This window comes from Anopheles marshallii, chromosome 3 (genome assembly GCF_943734725.1).
Source record: "Anopheles marshallii chromosome 3, idAnoMarsDA_429_01, whole genome shotgun sequence".
Lineage (NCBI taxonomy): Eukaryota > Metazoa > Arthropoda > Insecta > Diptera > Culicidae > Anopheles > Anopheles marshallii.
Window position 1 is genome coordinate 65806494 of NC_071327.1, and position 20432 is coordinate 65826925.

Consider the following 20432-nt stretch of genomic DNA (forward strand, 5'->3'; position numbering starts at 1 on the left):
GAGGTGACGGGGTATTTTTTTGACGCAACATCATTTCATAACGAGACATTTCATGAAGCTCCGACAACCCCCGTCTACCCGACTGTCCGTTATGGATCACAAACCGTACTCGGCCAGCACAATTTCCTGTATCGACCCTGAAACTGACAACGAACCAGCGGTATTGTTGAGGCACGTTGAGGTTGGGTTTTCCACTTTAAGCTCCCAAAAAAGCCCCTAAAAATGGGACACGTCTGGGTTCGGGTTCGTCTGCCACGAGAGTTCGTTTTCCAACCGGCAACGACAGGCAGGGCGCCGATTTTACAACCTACCTGCTTGTCAAACAACGTGTCATTGGCCTCCGGTAAATCAACTCGTGCAACCCCCTTTATGCAGGGTTTTCGGTAGCCAAATGAGCGATCGTGTTAGATGCCATGTTTTCCCTCTACTGCTTTCCAACCAATATCCAATTCTGCCTAAGACGCCGGCCGAAATTAGTGTGATTCGAAACAATTTACTTGCGGCTTCTTGGGTCAACAAAGGATGGAAAACATATCGCCGGTGGCTTGATGTGGGACATTCGTCAAAATGTGACATTCATGCATGTTCCATTCCATTTCCAGCGCAAACCGATGGACGCACCGTGTCTACCCACTGCGACCCCGTCGGCCAGGAGGTATTTAAATGTCAATTTTCGACCCAAGGCCACCAGAAGGCAGAAGATCCGACCGGCACGGATGACAGTACGGCCGGCAGATGGCCGGTGCGTGTGCGGGGAGGGTGGAGGTTTACGGTTGGTGCAAGAAGAGTAAATGCTCGTAACGAATCGGTTGTACCGTGTACGATGCGTTGCGATGCGCTGTGTTGCAGTGTCCAGTGCAAATGTCAAACGATTACCGAGACGCGCTGGAATTGACGAAAGTGTCCGAAGTGAAACGGTGTAAGGTGAGAAGTCACCACCCTATATCCATGTTACGGCACCGTACGTCATCGGTGCACTTGAGCACGCGTGAAGAAGGTGGAATGTACAAATTAGTAATCATTAGGCCGTGCTTTGTTAATTGGTGGTGCCATATAGATTGGAAAAGGGTAATATAAGCACAGTGCGGGATATTGGATGCAGCCTGTATCTTGTCGATTATTGCTGGCATGCTTCGATTAGGAATGTTGATTAAAATGCTTTTATTGTAAATTATTAACATTCCTTAAAATGTTCTATACATCCGACAAGGTGCTGACATTCTTTTAATTATCAATTTCTTAGAATTGCGGGAACCACCTTCCTGGGCTTTCAACAACTAATTTATAAACTTTAGCCACAATGACTAAGAGACCTTCTGTTGAGGCCATCAGCTTGTCTTGTGGATAGAATGACACCAAAAGATCTCGCCCAGAATGATATTTTTAGGTCGTCAACAATCCCTAGTGAGGTGTGACAGGTGTCACACTGAGAGGTAATAGCTATATTTCGTTTCTTCAGAAAGACCAGATGAAACGATTCACCAGTGATGGTGCTCGAGCGTAAGTGATTCAGGGAAATCCCCAGCAATTCAAACCCGCTAAGCGGCACTGAAGAAATAAGTACGATAGATGAGACCATAAGATCTCTACATCGGTTGGACTGTTTCATCCAATAGAAGGAGCAGTTCTGGAGTCCATAAATGACATTCCTTATTTATCTATAATCACCAATTCCTGTGATCAGTATGTTGACTTTGATTTCGACACGCTTTGTCTAGTGTTAGTCATTCTTAGTCTGTCAGATGTGTTTGCTAGTGTCGACAATGCAATAAAAACAATTTAAATGATTGCACTAAAGAGTAAATTGTTGACTTAACATAGAAGATCTTTTAAGAACAATACGAAACGAAAGTATAAAAATGAATTCTGCAAAAGATTTTCTCATGATATTATAAATATGATAATATAAATATAAATATAACATAATTAAAATAGCTGCAATACCTATAATATCTACACCTATAGTTAATCTAAGACCTCACATACCACTCTGTCAGTTATTGCTAGCCCATCTACATATTATTCGAATTTAGAACGACCCCGTGCCGAAAGTTTAACAATGTGATATAATCAAAGAAAATTATAAATATATCAGCAAGATGGATAACTCACTAAGGATTTCCATACAAAACGCCATCCTTCACCACGGATTAGCAAATTCGGAAAGATCTCCACCCAATGCCAACGATGGTACGGCAAAACAATCAAGCGTTGGACAACCAAAACGCATAACAGCTATAATAATGTGCACGCAGATTTCTTGCAAGTGAAAATGTCAAAACGCTTCACGCGACCGGGGTTGAACCACGCTCGCTCTAGAGCCATCCAAAGCGATCGATTTCGTCGATATCTTCGCTGCTCCGGGCCCGGTGCTGACCTTTTTGGTGACGAAGACAGTCCCATACCATTTTGTCCGCCCCGATGACCCGAAAGGAAACGGAGGCCAACGACACAAAAAAAAATAAGAGAGAAGACCCCCGAAAACGAGTAAAAATCCATCAATTATCCTGCTCTTCTTGCACCGCACCGGCTTCACTTCTGGTAGTTTCCTTCTCCGTTTTGGTTGGGGTTGTCGTTGCATGATTGCATTGACCTCTTGACCAGTAGCCAATTTTCGAAGCGTTCGATGCGTCTTCGTGCATGCCGGCTCTGTGGTTTTGTTTCTGCTCGATACCACCACTCCCGGTGGTTCGTTTACTTGCACTCGATGTGAGCTTACCCGGCCGATGCATGCAGCAAGTGGAGTTTTTTTCATTTAGCGTCTGATTCACCGATCAGCACACGGACCATCACGTTGACAGCCCGTATGCTGATTACTTTTATGATGATTGCGACCAAACAGTGATCGGGATGATCGGCTTTCCCCACGAGGACCCCACGGAGGTGCACATCATCATGGGCCATCACCACCACCAGCTCTGGGACTGCCTCGAGTGGAAAAGGGAGTTCTGATAACTTAATCGCTTTTCAATATCAATTTAAATCATCTTTTCACCGCCACCGCCCGGTTACCGAAGGGTTTAATGGCAATTTTCGAGTGACGATAATTGACAATAATTACGAATGACAGTGAGCTACTTTTTTGGGGCACCTTCGGGACGGCAGGCCGGCTTATTAAGCATTCCGTAGCGAGCGAAAACTGGCTCGACCTGAGAGCTATGTTTACGTGGTTGTTTTAATTTTTGAAGATGTTTATTTGCTGCCTTTGGTTGCATGTCCGATGTCCCGGCCCCAAAAACTAAAGTGGGTCAGAGCACGGGTGTTGCAAACAGTTCACGGTTCAACCACGGTCACATCATCATCTTCGGGAAGGGTTCGTCGCTTACCGTTTTGCCTTTGAATTCTTCCTTCCCTTCTGGCATTGAGCTCTTTTGATGAGTGAATTGTGTTGTTGTTTTATATGTAGCATTATTTTTTTTAAATAAAGGAAAGCACTTGAAATTAAGCCGCATTGTGATGAAATTTTAAATCTGCATTTTACACAAACCACCGCGGTGGTGCCTGTTTTCCTCACCCTGGAAAACGCATGCTGAAATTATGCTTCTAGCCATTTTTCGCAACATGTCAGGCGTTGACATTAAGCAGTTTAATGTTGTTTTCTTTTCGGGTCCGGCTGTGCACAGTGCAGCAAGGTGCGTTTTATTCGAATTAACACGCTTTTGAATTGCGTTCGTCTTCGTTTCTCATCGTGCTGATGGTAAGCAACACGACGTTTCCTAATTACACCCCAAAAGCGATGCTGGAACGCGATAAATCATCTTAAAATTGGCTCTCTAATGCGCCGATTGAGATGGGGCGTATTTTGAGGCGACACTCGCCAGGGGCGAACGACATTAGCGGATTTTATCTGCTGAATTGAGTTTGTTTTTCCTTTTTGCATGCATCAATGGCCATTTTTGGTGCTAATATCAAGGTCTTGTACCATCGTACATTTTGTGTTTTTGCCAAATTTGATTAGAATCACGTTTAATTAGCACCATTGTTGTGGAAAAAACGCGTGTTTTTGTGGATGGGCATGTTGACATTTTGATTGCAGTAAGTAAATCTACCGTATTCAAAGCTATTTTTGTATTCAAAGTTAGTTTTGAGCTGATAGTTCTGTCAAATATTAACGTAATTAAGAATTAAAATAAAATTTTACTGATTGAAAACTTAGCTAAATTACCAATTTGATTTTCAATGGATTTAATGCATAACTTGAACAAAAAATAATTAGTTTGTCATTTGAGAAATGCACCTCGTAATATGCAGATCTTTTGTCAAGCTCCAATATAATAATCATTCCTATGAAGAATTTATGAATGAGATGCTTCCCATATCGTTTGAACGATCCAACACGAAGGGAACTCCACCCACCAGCCAATCTGCACAAGATTGGATAAACATGTACTTAGATCTTGTCTTTTTCGTGCAACTCGAGGAAAAAAAAGTCAACACTCTTATGCAACTGTGAACACTCTCCCGAACGTGAACAACGGAGCCACTGTTGCTAGTTCTGCTGCTACCAGGGTGCCCGCGTCAAATATTTGCCCAACGCATTGGCATCGGGCCGTAAGGAAATCGTTTCTGCGTGCAACAAATGGTTGTCACAGTGTGTTTCTTGTGTTTTTTTTTTCTCTCTCGCTCACAAAATCCCATCCCAACCCACCCGAGCGGAGGCCACACGGTTGACGGTGGCGGTAAGACACGGTGCACGGTGTGAGATGAGTGTGAAGAAATATTAAAATTTATTCGAAAATTATGATAAACAGGTGGCTGAAGGCAGCAGTGTAAAAGGGGGTTGGGTACAGAAATGGAGGACATCGGTTTGGATGATTCGGTTGACTTTGCCGCTGCACAGCTGTTACACCGATGCGAGCCGTCTATTTTTACATGACAGCCCGACGATTCGGTGCTCCATCTCGGATGGTTATTTTGTCTAGTTTGTGGCATCGATCAGCTTTACGTGTTGACCTTCAGCACATTACAGCGTGGAGTGTTTGGAAGTGTGTTGGAGAGATTGTTTTGTTCCTAGCTTGAACCGAAATTCTTTCCCATGCGAAGAGAAATGTCGTTGAAAAGGATCTGCCAAACATTCTATGATTTGTGTTGCTGTTGTACGTGCAATGTTTGATGCGAATGATGAATTACGAAAAATAACACCTCAAACAGACACATCCATTATGAGTCGAACGGGCTAAAAATATCAATCTTGACCAAAAAAACAACAACACATCCTAGACGAACTTTTATAAATATCATACTCGCACGATGGTACGATAGAGACACCGGTTTCCATTCCGGTCGGTTGGATTTGGAGTCGGTTTTTCGAGATTTTTATCACCCGTCGCCCTTGGAGGGTTTATGGTTTTCCGAGACGCGACGGTTTCGTGTTGGGACACGCAAACCAGGGTTGGGACGCGCACGCATTCCTAACGCTACCGCACAGAAGGAGGAAACCCATCGGTTCAAAGCGCTACCAGGATTAAATTGCTTGCCCCCGTACGAGGACATGTGGTTTTGTGGTGTGGTGTGGTTTGTTCGTTGTGTCGCCTGGTGCTTCTAGTTCCCCTAGTTTTCCTCAGCACGATTAAAGCGACCGATCATTCGGTGGACCGGCCGCCAGGTCGGAAATCTGACGCTTAATTTAGCCTCGTCTCCACCCTTGTACGGGCATTGTGGTTCCGTTTCTGTACCGGTTTTCCGATGATTTGCGTTGATGTTTTATGAAGCGACAAGGTGTGAGCTTGCGTGAACGAATTATTGCTTTTCGCTCGTTCGATTGATTGATCAAGTGGCGCGTTTTTTTTATTGATGATGCTTTTTTTTTCTATATGAGTCATTTCCAATCGACTTGCAAATGAGTCGATCTTATCTGCGCAGAAGCCTAAACGAAAGATAGGTTTGAATGAGTTTTATGTTGCTTTTGAAATTATTATTCATAGATTGAACCTTTTTTTCCTCATCATACTCCATTCCTTCTTATCTGTTCGGAGGAATCAAATTGTGGAGAACGTTTAATATTTTATTTTGTAACAGAATTGCTTCACTATAAAAGTGTTCATTTAAAGCCAAACACTTGCTACTTTTAATAGCAACATGTTTCTACAACTAAACTTCATCTTCAACTCCACACGGAGTTTACAAACTCAATCGCAAGAAGGCTTTAATTGACTGATATTGTAACTATTCTTAGCAACGGTACTCGTTTTCCACGCTCACGCTGCCACCTGTGAGTTCCTAAATGGTCGGTTTGAAATATTGGTTAATTGCTGAACGGTGCGATTTCCTCAAACCATCCAAAACCAACCCAATCATCGGATGGCAAATTGAGTCCACTTACCTTGTGGGTCACTGCTGGTGGCCCGAGATCTCGTCCCTATTACCGGGTCTGACATTGATCTTGATCTTCTACCACACGGTCAGCAAAAAAAAAGGCGGCCGCAACCAGCGTGAAACACCGTGCTCACCGAATTCGTGAAAGTAAAAGGGCATTCCGGTACATTCTGGTACGCATCACGGTGGTCGACGATCGTCGAGGAAGGGAAGCTCGGGCGGAGGGGATCAATATACCCCAGGAGGGGTGGTTAGAGGAGGTTGCATATATTGGGGAAACTGTGACCAATTTTTGAAAACATCCTCATTAAACATCATCATCATCACCGACGTCCGAAAATAATCCTTCCATCAGCGATCGAAACACCTGCTATTAGAATTGGAGAGGGTACAAGTTGAGCTACAAAGGCGAAACAAAAAAAAACAGAACACTGTTTGGCACGGTGCAGATTCTTCACACTCGCCCGTAATGAGTGAGAGGTGTTGAAGGGTAACAGCTGCCACTTAACATTCGGCATTGCTTCCTCGCGCCGGCACACCGTGCGCGAAGATGATATTGCCCGGCATGTCCCTCGGCATGGGCGGCATGGTCGTTGGAAGGGGAATACACAAAACTGCTGGCAAGATAGAGAAAGGGTGTACACTGGCTGTGCAAGAGTCATGCGTCATGCGGTGGGGATCGTTACAATTGGTTCATCAAGATTCGTACACCCAGATGCAGCGTGCCCGAGAAGATACACGCCGGGATGCGTCACGGACATGCGTACTCTATATGGCAAGAAGCTGGCGCAGCATCCTCCGGTAACCATCTAATACGGAATGCGTTTGCTACGAAAGACCTGCAAGCAACCAGGCGATGCTGCGACATTTGTCGGTAAGTTATTCGCCAACCGAGCGGTGGGAGTCCGGTGGAAACGCAATTCGTACGCCCGAGACCCGATCTTGGCGCGGGAGGGATGATAGATCACGCAAGTGAGAGGATGTGCACGCACAGTGTGGCGCATACACTCAACGCCACCATCGAAAGGTTGCGGTGAAGATGTCAGCAAAGCGTACTGGAACCATCGCAACGGATGGGGTCTCCCTTCCACGCGGCACCGGAGCAACGAAACGGCGAGATCTGGTGAGGCTGCCATCCCGCCGCTGTGGGCTTTACGCTGTGGTCGGGTTTTTCTGTCATCCGACCGCTATATAAGCGCCGGTCCGGACGATAATTGATATCAGTTCTCGCATTAGCTTTTATCAAGGCACACACGCCAGCAAACCTCCAACGCTCCTCGTCAACATGTACAAGCTGGTGAGTGTGCAGCAAGAATCGTTGCCTCAGTGGTTCCCAGAATCGAACGGCGACAAGTGACAGTGGTGTCAGTCAGCAGCGGGCAGATGATTGCTAATAGTAATCTCACGCTCGTTTAAAGTGTGTTAAGTGTGAATTCGTGAGGCGATCAAGTGCGCTGGACAGATGGTGACGGATTGCCGTTTTGCTCACAGATGGCGCTAGTTGTGTGGAATATTTATTGGGAGCTATTTTAAACTTGGTTTTGCATATCAAACTGAACACCGTTAGTGCAGGTGTATTGTTGTACAGTGAATTTCCTGACTATTGGTTATTTTTGGTGACATGTCAATGATATTTCTGTGCGTTTTGTAAGCAGTGCTACATAAATTATTGGGAAAATGTTGACGTTTTGTTATTCTCATTGAAGCGTCTACGTCAAAATTTGATTTAAACATCTACCGCTGGACTTTCCCACGCATTTTCTTCTTTTATTTTCAACTCCACCTGCCTCGAGTGATGATTGAGTACGCATTTGCTCAAGACAAGCTTACCGTTCCCTTTGGTTTGCGTGTTTGGTTGGCAAATGTTGTCTTATCCGATTAATTAGCATTACTGTCACTTTCGATTCGGGATCATTACTCAACACTGTCTGCAGCTTCTTCGGATTTTTGTTTCGTTGTTGGTTTGCTCGTCGTTCGCATTGTTACAAGTCTGACTTGGGATTTTTTTTTGTCTGCTCATTTCACGCAGTTCGTCATTGCCGCGCTGGTTGCCGTCGCAGCCGCCCAAAACCCACAGGACGCTCAGGCTCAGGTGCTCGTGTCCGATTCGGTCGTAAACCCGGACGGTTCGTACAACTATCGCTACGAGACGAGCAACGGTATCCAGGCGCAGGAAAGCGGTGTCGGTGGCCAGTCGGCACAGGGCAGCTACTCGTACACCGGTGACGATGGTGCTCAGTACCAGGTGACGTACGTTGCCGATGAGAATGGATTCCAGCCGCAGGGTGCCCATCTGCCCGTGGACGGACCCGCACCGGATCACGTCCTGAAGACGCTCGAGCAGATCCGTGCCAACCCGCCGCGTGATGACCCGAACTTCAGCATGGACGCACTGAACGCTGCCATTGCCCGACTGAGCGGCAAGAAGTAAGCGATTCGTCGGAGGTTGCGGAGCACACCAGCAGTCAGTCACCGAACGGTTCCGGCAGACATTCCCGTCTTTCGGACGTTCGAACACTTTACATCACCTGACACATACTCCATAAATGCATCCGGGTGGGCGGTTGACGTTAGGAGGTTAACGGACCATCGGATCAAGCCAACAACTACAAAGATCTACTTCATGGGCAACACTTTCACTGCCATCTCAGAGAATCTTCTTCCCTTATCCTCCAACACTGCAGCACCACTTTTCTACCGGCACGATAGTCTTTCTTCATGTGTACCTCTACTTTCTTCTGCAAAATTTCTTTTCCACTATTGTATGTAAATAGCCCGTTGATAGTTTGTAAATAAAACAACCAACAAAAATTATAATTATCTAGATGTGTTTCTTTTTTTTTTTAATTTTACATAAACACAACAAAATTGTTGTGTAATTGGGACAGAATTCGATATAAATGATCCACCCAGCGTGATGACTCATAAACCTTCCTTTGCGTTGAACAGGGTAAAACCATCATGGAAGATGGTGCTCGTAAAACCTTCCGGCTCAAGGTTTCGGTTGCATGTGTGCTAGCGTTAGCTAAAGCCGTTGAGTCTCAACACTTAACCGTCATAAGGCTCTTACAATCCTACAACAACGACCGGTCAGACATCCGTCTTTGAGTTGATTCGATTAATGGCACCCTAGCATCGGTGCCGTGAAATGCTAAACGATCGTTTAAAGCTGTGGCTTTCGTGTGCTAAACACAACCGTGCCAAGCGACAACCACAGCAGACACTAGCTTCAAAGCATCTTCCATCGGCTAAAGGTCAGCAAACTAGCTAAAATAGCATCACGGCATGTTACAGCCGTGAGAGGATTATTTTTAGGCTGCCTTTATGCCACCCGACGAATGGGGATGGAACGTCGTTCGCATGCGTTTACTAGGTCTTGACTTAAGTTGCGTTGAAGTAACTAACCATTGCATTACATGCACTCGCATGAAATTGTGAACAAGAAGGTCCACGGTCCACACAACCAGTGCTGAAGATCTCTTGCTTCTGCTGGGTGAATGCGAGGTTTCGTTTTCTTCGCACGCGATTTCTTTCCCCGCAGCTTCACCGGCCTCAACAATCAAGGTCAGGGTTTCGGTGCATCTTTCACCGGCAGGTGACGCAACCGAGACGAACCACCCAAGGCTTTGGGACTCTTGGGGAGAGATCCACGACACCGCACACGATCAGCTCATCTTTAGTTGGAAGAGAGTAGTGCGATTCGGCGCATGTGGTCGGAATGAGACGATAGCTTTCACTTTCATTCATTCATAACACACGATCGGGCAATCTTGTTGAGGAAGTACCGGACAGTATGGCGTTTGGCAATTCAGTGACACAGTCAAACAGGTTGTGTTCCACATGAATTGTGAATAATTATCGAAAAATTACCTTTTTAATTTATAAGAGCAAAGGTAAACCTTCGAGGAAAAAGTCACTCCTATAAGTAAAATGTAACTTCGGAGCTCTTCTTTTCAATATTAACCTCCAGAGCTAGTTTGTCCTCAGATTCACATTAATAGGAACCACTATGCGATGGGGTGCTATTATACAATAATCCTTTCTTCTGCGAATGACGACGGATCGTCTGCAACACCCTTCTTCGGGCCATATTTATGTGATCCTCTTCAACTTTGAACCTCACGGGCGCTGTAGTTTGGAAGCGTGGAAATGAGGTTGACTTGCAGAGTTAACCCGGTGAACGTAGATCAGTTGCTGATCTGGGCGACAAGTATCGGGGCGTGCAGATGCACATCGATCGACGCTGCCGAAATGGATCGCTCCAAATTTGGCAGCCGGAGACGTGCAGTGGAGTGTGCGCGAGACACGCATGTTTATATTTCACGTGATTGGGTGTGGATTTACAATCGACGAGACTTTTTGGGATGCGATATTTCTTGTTTCTTTTGTTTGTTTTCATTTAATATTGAGCTGTTTCAATAACCTCTCGGACGCATTGGAACCTGATATCACTTGGTGCGTGGTGTGATTTTATTAAATTAGGCAACCTTTTTTCCCCTACAATCTTGAACAGATAAAAGCGACGCCTTCCAGCTTCAATAACACGAGCAATTTCAAGTCACGAAACTGCGCTTCGGTCAAAACCAGACCGTACGACCTCAGCGACGGTGCCACATTACCTGGACACCCGGATCGGATGATGATTGATGGTTCGAAAGCGTCCATCGGTGCAGTACACCCGGGGTCGATCGAACCGATCACCACCCGTGATGACATTGGCAATCGATGGCGATAAAAATAGAAAGATTATCGGTGAAACCAATGCAGCCCCATTGGGCGGGATGGAGATTTCCATAAGCGCTACATTGCATCATGGGCGTTTTGTGTTTTGGGGCCCGTGCAGCTAATCGCTTCTTCTATCGAATGGCTTACACACTCCAAATGCAGAAAGTTGCGATGCGCCTTTGAGGGAAGAAAAATGATGCTGCACAGTGAGTTCAATGTCAGCGGAATGATGTGTGCTTTGAACGATGAGATAAAACACATGATTATAATCATAATTTTATAGCTATTTCTCTTTAGATATGCTCTTGAATCCTTGAAATTTATTACTGAAAATAAAAACCAATATTTCATATTTAAAAAAAATATTTGTTCAAGCATTTATATATTCTTTAAAATGAGTGTACAATATTAAAATATAAAATGTAATGTTAGAGTTACATAAGAATTGTTGTTGATTTTTTCTTCAATAAGTAATAGATTTTTAAGGCTTATTCTCAAGTAGATAATGTGTTTAAAAACAAGCTTAGACTACAGTTGATGACTGTATAAAACTGTTGTAGAACATATTTTTAATTAATGGCTTTCAAGGCTCATAATAAATAATCTCTTTTCCATCCCATCATATTAGGATAGGATCAATTTCTTCCTACGATTTTCCCTCTGTTTCATGCTCCTAAAGCATTCAAAAGCTTTCTACCTTGTAATCTAATAAGCCTGTTTTGACATAACTACAAGCTTAATATAATTATATTTAACTAAAGTCATTTAATACTATCCCTAAGATCTGCCGCATAATATTTCATGCAGGTATTTTATGATTCAATATTGTGATATATTGAGTGCTTTACGATTTGTTTGGCCAGTTTCTCCTTTTTTTATTTGCCATTCATTTTGGTTTTCTGATTATGTTCATTTTCCCAAGCGGCCGCATATGCAAGTTGCGTTTATTTTTCATAAATATTGCGGATGAATTCCCCAAACAATTGGAACACAATCGAAATGATGTAAATAAACCACATAAACGTAATCAATCATGGTATGCGTTGCTGTCCAGCGCGTACGAAGAAGACGCAGTAAAGATAGACGAAAACCCAACAGTGAGAGCGATCGTGACACGCCCTGGACCGGGGCATATTCTACACCTACCCTCGTTTCTTAAGGAGTCCCCATTGACCCGACGGTCGTCCTTCTGCCAATCGTTCCCCAGTCCACCCTTCTCGGCCCCTTCACCACACCGAAGAGGTCAAGATGGTACTTCGTGCCGTGAAATATGTGCCAATAAATACCACCACGCTGCTGCTCGGTGGGCAAACGGAGCACATGGCTGCACGGGCAGTGTGACGATCGGGGCATTTAGGTGATTTAGTCATAAAGCACATGAGCAGAGGCGTTTGACCACACCTGAAACACGGTGGTTGCCGGTGGAAGAAAACGCTCAACAAAAAGAAAACGAATAGCGTATCAGTTAAGCCGGCGTGAAATAAATCGTAATCGAAACGAACTGATCGCCTTCGGCGCACCGTAGCAAATGATTGTTCGTCCACTGCGGCCCATAATCACATCGCCCATTCTGGGTTTATCCTGTGTTGCCGATCCGATCCGGCGCGATCGGGACCGTGCGGCTGGGGTGAGTGTACCCCCCAAAAATTGCATCGCTGCAAGATGCAAAGCAATAGCAGCGAAAATGTATGCATACGGACGCTGGGACGACTTCGCGGGCGATGATTGCATCGGGCCCCAAGGCGGTGCGGTATAAAGTATCGTGCAAAATCGGTTCTTGTTTGGGTGGGATCGTATTCGAAATCAAGCCATTGCAGGAAAGGGGAACTGTAGCCCAAAACATGGTCAACCAATAGTGTGAAGAGGGCACCGGAGAATGATTAATAATAAAATATCACTGCCGGCGCGCGTATCGATCGATTCGTGACGAAATAATCGCCTGCCAGCCTGATGCTAGGTTGCATCACGCACAAACGCATGGCACGAACACACCGTAATCGATCATATTTTTCAGATAAGTGATAAGTTACTGCTACATAAACTACGACTTTGTCTGGGGGTAATGTTGCATTAACACCAAACTTGAACAGGTGATAAAAGTTAATCGTTAATTTAAAGTTAATATATTATCCATCTCGTATTTCAGTTACTTTTACCATTAAAATCAATGAAGAAAGCAGTGAAATTGTTAAACGTTAAGCAATTCATTTGTAGCCTGATTGAAACCCACACCATGAGTAACTCTGAACCAGGATATAGTTAATGTCAGCTAAAAATGCTCATGATTTCCGGCTGCAATAACAAAACTGACAGGCTATTCAAGTGAAACATGCTATGAAAGGATCGGTCGTTTCTGATGGCCATATTCATGGAAATTCCACAGTCCATTCTTTTCAGTTGACCCGATCTGACACCTACCACAGCCGCTTGGCTTTGTGGTTTCCCGCTCATACTTGTCACCATTATGAATTCTCTACGAAACAGCCAGCGGCACACAGCCATAATCATCTTTAGATTAGCTGCTCACTTCGGTACGCAAAATATCCCCACGTACACGTACACAGGCTCCCACTTCCAGGAATTTTTTTCCGCCACACTCTGTTTCATGGTTCACAGCAACAGAATGACACAAACGGGGTGGCGTATGGTGTCCACCGGTGTGACATACGAGCAAAAGAAATGGCCCGAGCACGATCAACGCGCCAAGATTACGTCTGAGACCTTCTTTGACCTAGCCGACTAATCCCGAGGGCGACAGATTTGGATGATCCATTCATCCAGCCGGAAAGTGGACAGCATGCATGCAGAAGCGAATGGTTCACATAATGCTGGAACCATCACCATCACTGCTTCTCCTCGGGAAGCTAAGACATCATTTGCATGCCCGGTTTGATTTGGTAAGAGGTAGTGATGGTGTCGGAAAATAAATGGCTGCTCGTCTGCGCGGAGAGACCCGAGATTTTATTCTCACCTTCTTTCTCATCAATCTCGTCAATAGAAGGGTTGAAAGAGGTGTAGAATAAAGATCCCATACGAGGTGGCTTATGTAAGTAGTCTGGTTGTCTGGACAAACGTTATGAAATGAAATGTTCGTCAATGATATCGCAATAATGAGAATATCTCTAGAGTCGTTTGCGTCACTTTGATACCGTTTGTTGTACGACCATAGTGTACCTTGATTATCTTTCGATTCTGGGCTAAATAAACGTTATCCGACGACCTAAATTCTCGATTTTTGACGAGTTCCAAGGTCCATAAAATGATAACGATATTTATCAATGCATTAATTACGAAATTTGGTTACGATACATGCACGATTCGAACTCCTATGGAATGTACAAATGTTGCAGGCCTGTTGCATGTCAGCGACTTTTAAACACATCCATGAAATACATGAAATCCATTTATTCTTGTAAAATGGTCAGCTGAAAAGTGTAGAAATTGATGAAAAGCAAATTACAATGCGGCGATGATTCATGCAATCGCTAGATTAAGCTCTATTTCACATATTTCTAAATGACTAGCACACAACATTGAGTTTTTCAATATATTTTTAAGAGCGATTTTTCTACTCTTTCTACACGGTTACATTACATAAGTTCAATACCTATAACTAATTCTATCTCTTTTTTGTTAAAAATGTTCAGAACACAAAACGGATACGTCCTGCTTCGGCATCGCTGAGTGGTGACAGACGTTCTACATGCTCTTGGAAAGCGTCCAAGTCAACCGGTCCTTCCTCGAGCTCCATACCCTCACGGGCAATGATGGAGAAACGATCACCACCCTCGACCAAGAAGCTGGCCATGGCGACACGGTACTCCCGGAATGGGTTGATCGGTTCATACACCGCACCGGTACACTGCTGACACAGCACCTCCAGAGAAACCAACCGTCTACCGGGTGGGTTGGTGATACGGAATGTCGCCCGTAATCCCGACACCTGCAGCAGATCCCAAGCCTGCACCGTGCCGTTGGTCACCGTCGCGGTGCGAACGCTCTCCTCTAGCACTGTCATCAGATGATCACCGCGCAGAAGCAACGAAAAGAGCTGATTCTCAAACGGTAGCACCTCGAACAGCTGCTTGTAGGTGACGGTGCCGGCCTGCAGGTCACCGCGGATACCGCCACGGTTTTGCAGCGCAATGCCGTTGTAGACCGGGAAGAAAGCCCGCACCATGGAGTCGCTGATCAGCGAACCGAGCACACACTCACCAGTAACACAGTCCTGTCGGGACATATCGACCTCAGCGACGGCGACGGTACGATTACCCAGTGTTTCTACCTCGTCTCGGTACGGCAGCAGTGCGGCCATCACTTCCGGATCTTCGGGCATGCTTGAGTCCAAAAACACCGGATTGCCTTCCCACTGTTCAATCTCACCCTCCTCGTTGAAGAAGACGGTCAGATTGCCGACCAATCGACCGTAGGAGCCAGCCTGCACCACCAGCACTCGTCGTCCGTCCGATTGCAACTCAACCGTCGGATATTCTCCCTCCACCTCCAGCGGGAAGTCTGCATCGTTGCCGTTAAACAGCACCGAATTGGAGGATCCACCCACAATAAGATCAACGTGCGGACCACAGTTTCGTGCCATTCTCCGGTCGTTGTTGAGTCCGTAGTACGAAACGACTACAACAATATCCACACCCTCCTCGGCGAGTCGAGCTGATTCTTCGCGCACCGCTTCAACGGGATCGGTGAACGTTAGATTTCCCGGGCGACCGACGGCATCGACGTCGGGGCGGATAACACCGAGAATTCCGATGCGACGACCCGAACGTTCCACCACGACCGAGCGCTCAAAGTTAACGAAGGACGGTTCCCCGGAATTGTCCACATTGGTCAGCACCACCGGTGTTTCCGATGCGGCCAAGAAAGGATTAAGGCCGGCCAATTCGTGAAAGAAATCGAACCGACCCAGCGTCTGGAAGTGTGTTTAAGTGTGGTTAGTTGATGAGGCCAGAACCAGAGAATACCAAGCGGGAAATCTCACCATTGCATCGGCTGGCAGGACGTTCAACATAGCGGCCACGACCTCCCATCGGTGTACGGTGTACCACAGCGTTCCCTTGAAATTACCGCCGGCATTCAGGTACAGCGAGTTTTCCGCTCCGGCTTGTAGCTGACGGACGGCGCTCACCTGCCGAGCGTACCCACCCTGACAACGTTCCGCCCCGATACAGGTGAATCCTTCCAAGTTGACCTGGTTGTACCGCGCGTGCAGGTCGTTGAAGTGGATAACCGACAGCGGGAACAGTTCGCCCTGCTGTGCTCCAGCGAAACTCACCAAAGCGAATGCCACCGCCAAGAGCACGTTGATTGGCGCCATGATTGCTTGACAATGTTGCCACACGTACTGGAAGGTCGGGCAAAGCCGTTTTTATACTTTACGCTTCATGTCTGTCCAATTTCACAACCAATTTGTGATAAGAACGGTAGACGATCAGACGGTTTTTGGGAGTCTTCCACGTGAGATTAGCTCGATTATCCAACCACCAGCAATTATGTCGTGTCACATCGGTATCGAGGAAAGGTTCCCTAATCTAACGCTACGCTATGTTGAAAACGTGACCTGAAGATGATTGTAGCATGCAACCGTATAATCAGTGCATGAATGAGTTCGATAACTCGCTTCGTTTCTCATACTTTGTTATCGCGCCCAGGGAGTCGATGTCGTAAACCGCTTAACGGTGGTCCCATTGCAAACAATTTCCGCCGTCATTGAATGGGAAACAACGTCAGGAGCTAGTAGTAAACGTTTACAACCGTACCACCAATAAAATGGCTGATCCGAATCTTATCGACGTTATTGATTTACGGTCCGTTTGCCAAGTCGCATAACTTGCACGTCTTGTTCGCTCATTAATGGGCCGAGCATTGCAACACTCGCGGGAGATTATGGATGTCAGATGTCACGGTGACGATTCGGTCGCATGCGTTCTTCCTCTGGAAGTATGTTGCCGACCTTGCTGGAAGGGCTACGAAAAATCGAAAGCAATGGTGAAGAATCACTTGTCGGGACGTGTAATGGTCCCGTGCAGCAGTGTACAGTGGAGGTGGCCGCGCATAAGAAGCGACTTCAATGAAACCCAGTTTGAACCGGTTTTCGTAAAGCGTCGGTAAAGAACGCATGGTGGGTGGGATCTTCTCCCTTGTCGCAATATGCTCACCCTTCTTTTCCGATAACGACTCCAACCTTTGACCGTGCGTTCAATGCTATCAAGGCAAGCTGGTGCTACAGGCACGAGAATCGCGCATGGATTAAGCGTTTATGAGTCGGTTTTCGCTTTGGTGCTGCTGTACTTATCCGACCACCAAACATGATCCACTGAATCGTGGTGTCAACTATTGGGCAATTAAACCCATCTCGATAACGGTTGGTGACTTGACACCGCGTAGACTATCCCTCAGTCTAGGAAGCCAATGTTGCCGGGTGGTTGCAAAGTTTAAAGTTGAACGTTCTGATGTCTCTGCCTTGGGGAGGAATAAAATCGCACGAAGCAACAGGCTTACATAACTGCCCCTCGCAGAAGAAGGTACCGGTTGGTAGCGCACCAGAATCCCTCCCGAACATCTTCACCGATGCATTGCAACCGATGGCCGACACTTGGTGGCTACTGTTTTGCGCTGCGCAGTGTCAAATTGTCCGAGCGTTCCGAGCTGCGAGTCATCCATCTTGAAACCCATCGGCCCCGGGCCCGGACTGGCTTGCCCCCGATGGTAGCTGGTGTTGAATTTTGCATACCCGGCACACGGTGTCATCGATTTATGGTTCTTTGCAACCGGTGGTCTTTCGGTACGGCGGAACCGCTTAGCATGGCGCCGGCCGCAAATGTCGCTGTACCCAGAGTAGTTAAAGAGCATCTGTAAATTAAAGAGCTTCTGTGGTGCGGTTACGAAGTGGACATGTTCGACGTGCAAAATATCACAACATTTATGGTGCGCTATAAAACTTCGGCTGTAACTGACACGTAAGTGAGGCATCAATGCGGTGCGTTGTTTAAAGTGGGGCATGTTTTGTTAGAAGTGATTTAGCACATTTGAAGGTGTAGTGCGATACAAAATCTCTCCAGAAATTCCCATTCCTCAACCCTCATCTCGAAGCGCCATTAAGCGAAGTACGATCATTTCTGCGGCGTATTTGGAGATAGATAAAGGATATCACGACCGTATCTAATGGAATATGTTACTTAGCGAAGATGATTAAACGAGAAAAATGTTATCAACATGCTTAAGTCCATGGGAATATTCCAGTGAAACTCTATAGCATCTATAAATTTGCAAAATGACAACCATTATTAAACACACTGCTAGCGACATATTAAATAAATTAGCATAATTATTGTACATGAGTTCATCAATAAGATGGTCGTGTCGCAGACAAGAGCTGAGCATAAAAATAGCCTGCCACAGTGTCGATACATTTATAAATAGGCATAAATAGGCAATCATTGCTCAACGCAACGATTCATTCAAGACAGCTCCAAATAGCAAACATCCTACCCGTACGACCTTGAGCAATTTTACCCACCGTATATCTGACGGACGTACTCCACGACTAATGAACTCGGATTCAAATCTTCGGCTGCCCAAGTAACGCCCCGAAAAGGTCATTGAGTTTGCCGCAAATGGAGCCTGACAAATCTTCCATTGGCCATCTTCCTGGTGTCATATTTCGCCTGCCGACCAGCTGAGCACAATAAATCACACAAGGCCGCACAGTGAACAAAGCGTTCCAGTACACGGCACCGACGGTACGGAATGTTGGAGAATCACCTTTCCTACACGGTGTTTGGCAAAAACAAGCAAATAAAAAAAAAACGGGTCTAATAATATTTTCAATGTCCTGCAAGGCGCCATCACCGGGGCTCGTGCTGGTCTCTAATGGGAAAATGATCAATTCCAAGCGTACACCGGTACGATTCCCATCGGTCGCGCGGAATGGACCGGTCACGTCACTGACATTTACGGACAAGGGAAAAAGCGAATTCTTGCAGTGCTCTGTAGCTGTGAGCGGACTCTTTCGCGAAGAAACGGTAAACCGAACACTTCAGCGCTTGTCAACGATCTGTCCTGGAGGTGTGGAGCGTAGAAATTACAAGTAAATTAGTTCCGAGGTCATTCTTCGTTTAGTTCTAGGAGCTGCTTGAAGACAATCGCAAGAACAACGCCACCGTTGGACGGTGGATCCCTCTTGGAGGAGTTCTTTAGCGCGATGATCTTTTCGTGCTATGATCTTCAATTATCAGCCAGCATGCCCTGCTGATCGATGACGTACAAGCGTTAAATATCACCCGAGGTTGCGGGTGAAGGTGGACTTCCTGCGGGTCCTCGTTTCACCCAGCACCCCATCTTTTGCATCAGCCGACTGTACCAGACTGCAAAACTGGTAGTGCGCAATAGAATAGCGATGATGTGCGCGTTACATCTCCATGGAATCAATGGGCTACTGTGAGCAACGAAACCGATCCGGCACACGACACGATGACCCCAAAAATAGCAGCCAGTCAACCCTCCACCCGGTGCGGATCATGATGACTTGCTGGAAATTGGAAACCGAACACGGTTTCGAAGTGCCTTCGCGATCCTACCAAGATCGAGTGACATTTTCGTACGATTGAGGCCGGTACGTTGGGTTAGCCCACCAGCGAAGGAAACCTTCCTACCGCACGATGGCCTAGAAGCTCGGCAAACTCATTCTGTGACCGACAAACCATGGTGGCATCGCATTTCCGGAGCATCGAAATCTTCCGACAGGTGCGAGGACTTTACAACAAAAAAAAAAGTCATTGGAGATGTCAAGGTAAATCTATTTACGTGTGGCGTGCCGATGTGTGAAGCATGAACGGATTTTAAGGCGATGACGTTTTCGTGACCAGTTTGGAAACGAGGAAGTTCCACCAAAAAAAAAACACACAAGTGTGATCTTCGCGCACTGCCTGGGATCGGCACCGGAACTTTTAATGCGGGGTAACCGATTCACGTGCCACCCGCCCGGAACGGAAGCAGAAAGTCAAACGAAATCACCCTTTCAATACCTCCCGGTGATGTGGTGGTATCCACCGCAGATGAGCGTACCGATCGGCCACATCACAACCATTGATCTTTGCGATCGTTCCACCACCGTACAGCGCTCCTTCTTGTGGGATCCCTTGGCGGAATCTTCGATCGGCGATGTAACCGCGACCTTGCCATTTTCAAACATCAAAGCCCTATTCGGAATTGAAGAATTTGCCCGATCGTTTCGCCGTCTGATGATCACCCTTTTTGCGAGTGGTGAGTCCGCACCAGCATGTCGCGAGCGCTTGCGCGCCTAACAGTGCTCATGAAAAATTCATAAACCGGACACCCGGACCCTGGAAACAATGTTGCCGTACATGTTCCCGCAC

At 46.1% G+C, this 20432-nt stretch overlaps 2 protein-coding genes across 2 annotated transcripts; one reads left to right on the forward strand and one right to left on the reverse strand.

Annotated features, from left to right (window-relative positions):
• Window positions 1-7600: 7600 nt before the first annotated feature.
• On the forward strand, window positions 7601-8746 carry LOC128711815 (cuticle protein CP14.6-like). The gene is made up of 2 exons (XM_053806702.1): window positions 7601-7612; window positions 8345-8746. Exons 1-2 carry the CDS (start codon window positions 7601-7603, stop codon window positions 8744-8746), a joined length of 414 nt encoding a protein of 137 aa, XP_053662677.1.
• A 5937-nt stretch (window positions 8747-14683) lies between these two features.
• On the reverse strand, window positions 14684-16372 carry LOC128715090 (apyrase-like). The gene is made up of 2 exons (XM_053809972.1): window positions 16037-16372; window positions 14684-15967 (listed from the first exon to the last, which is right to left on the reverse strand). The coding sequence occupies exons 1-2, from the start codon at window positions 16370-16372 to the stop codon at window positions 14684-14686; spliced, it is 1620 nt and encodes a 539-aa protein (XP_053665947.1).
• Between the last annotated feature and the right edge of the window lie 4060 nt (window positions 16373-20432).

Excerpts from the sequence above, each read along its gene's own strand:
- LOC128715090 (XM_053809972.1), bottom strand. The coding sequence starts at position 16,372 with ATGGCGCCAATCAACGTGCTCTTGGCGGTGGCATTCGCTTTGGTGAGT. Across the intron at positions 15,968-16,036 it reads TCCTGCCAGCCGATGCAATG|ACGCTGGGTCGGTTCGATTT; the intron begins GTGAGATTTCCC and ends ACACACTTCCAG.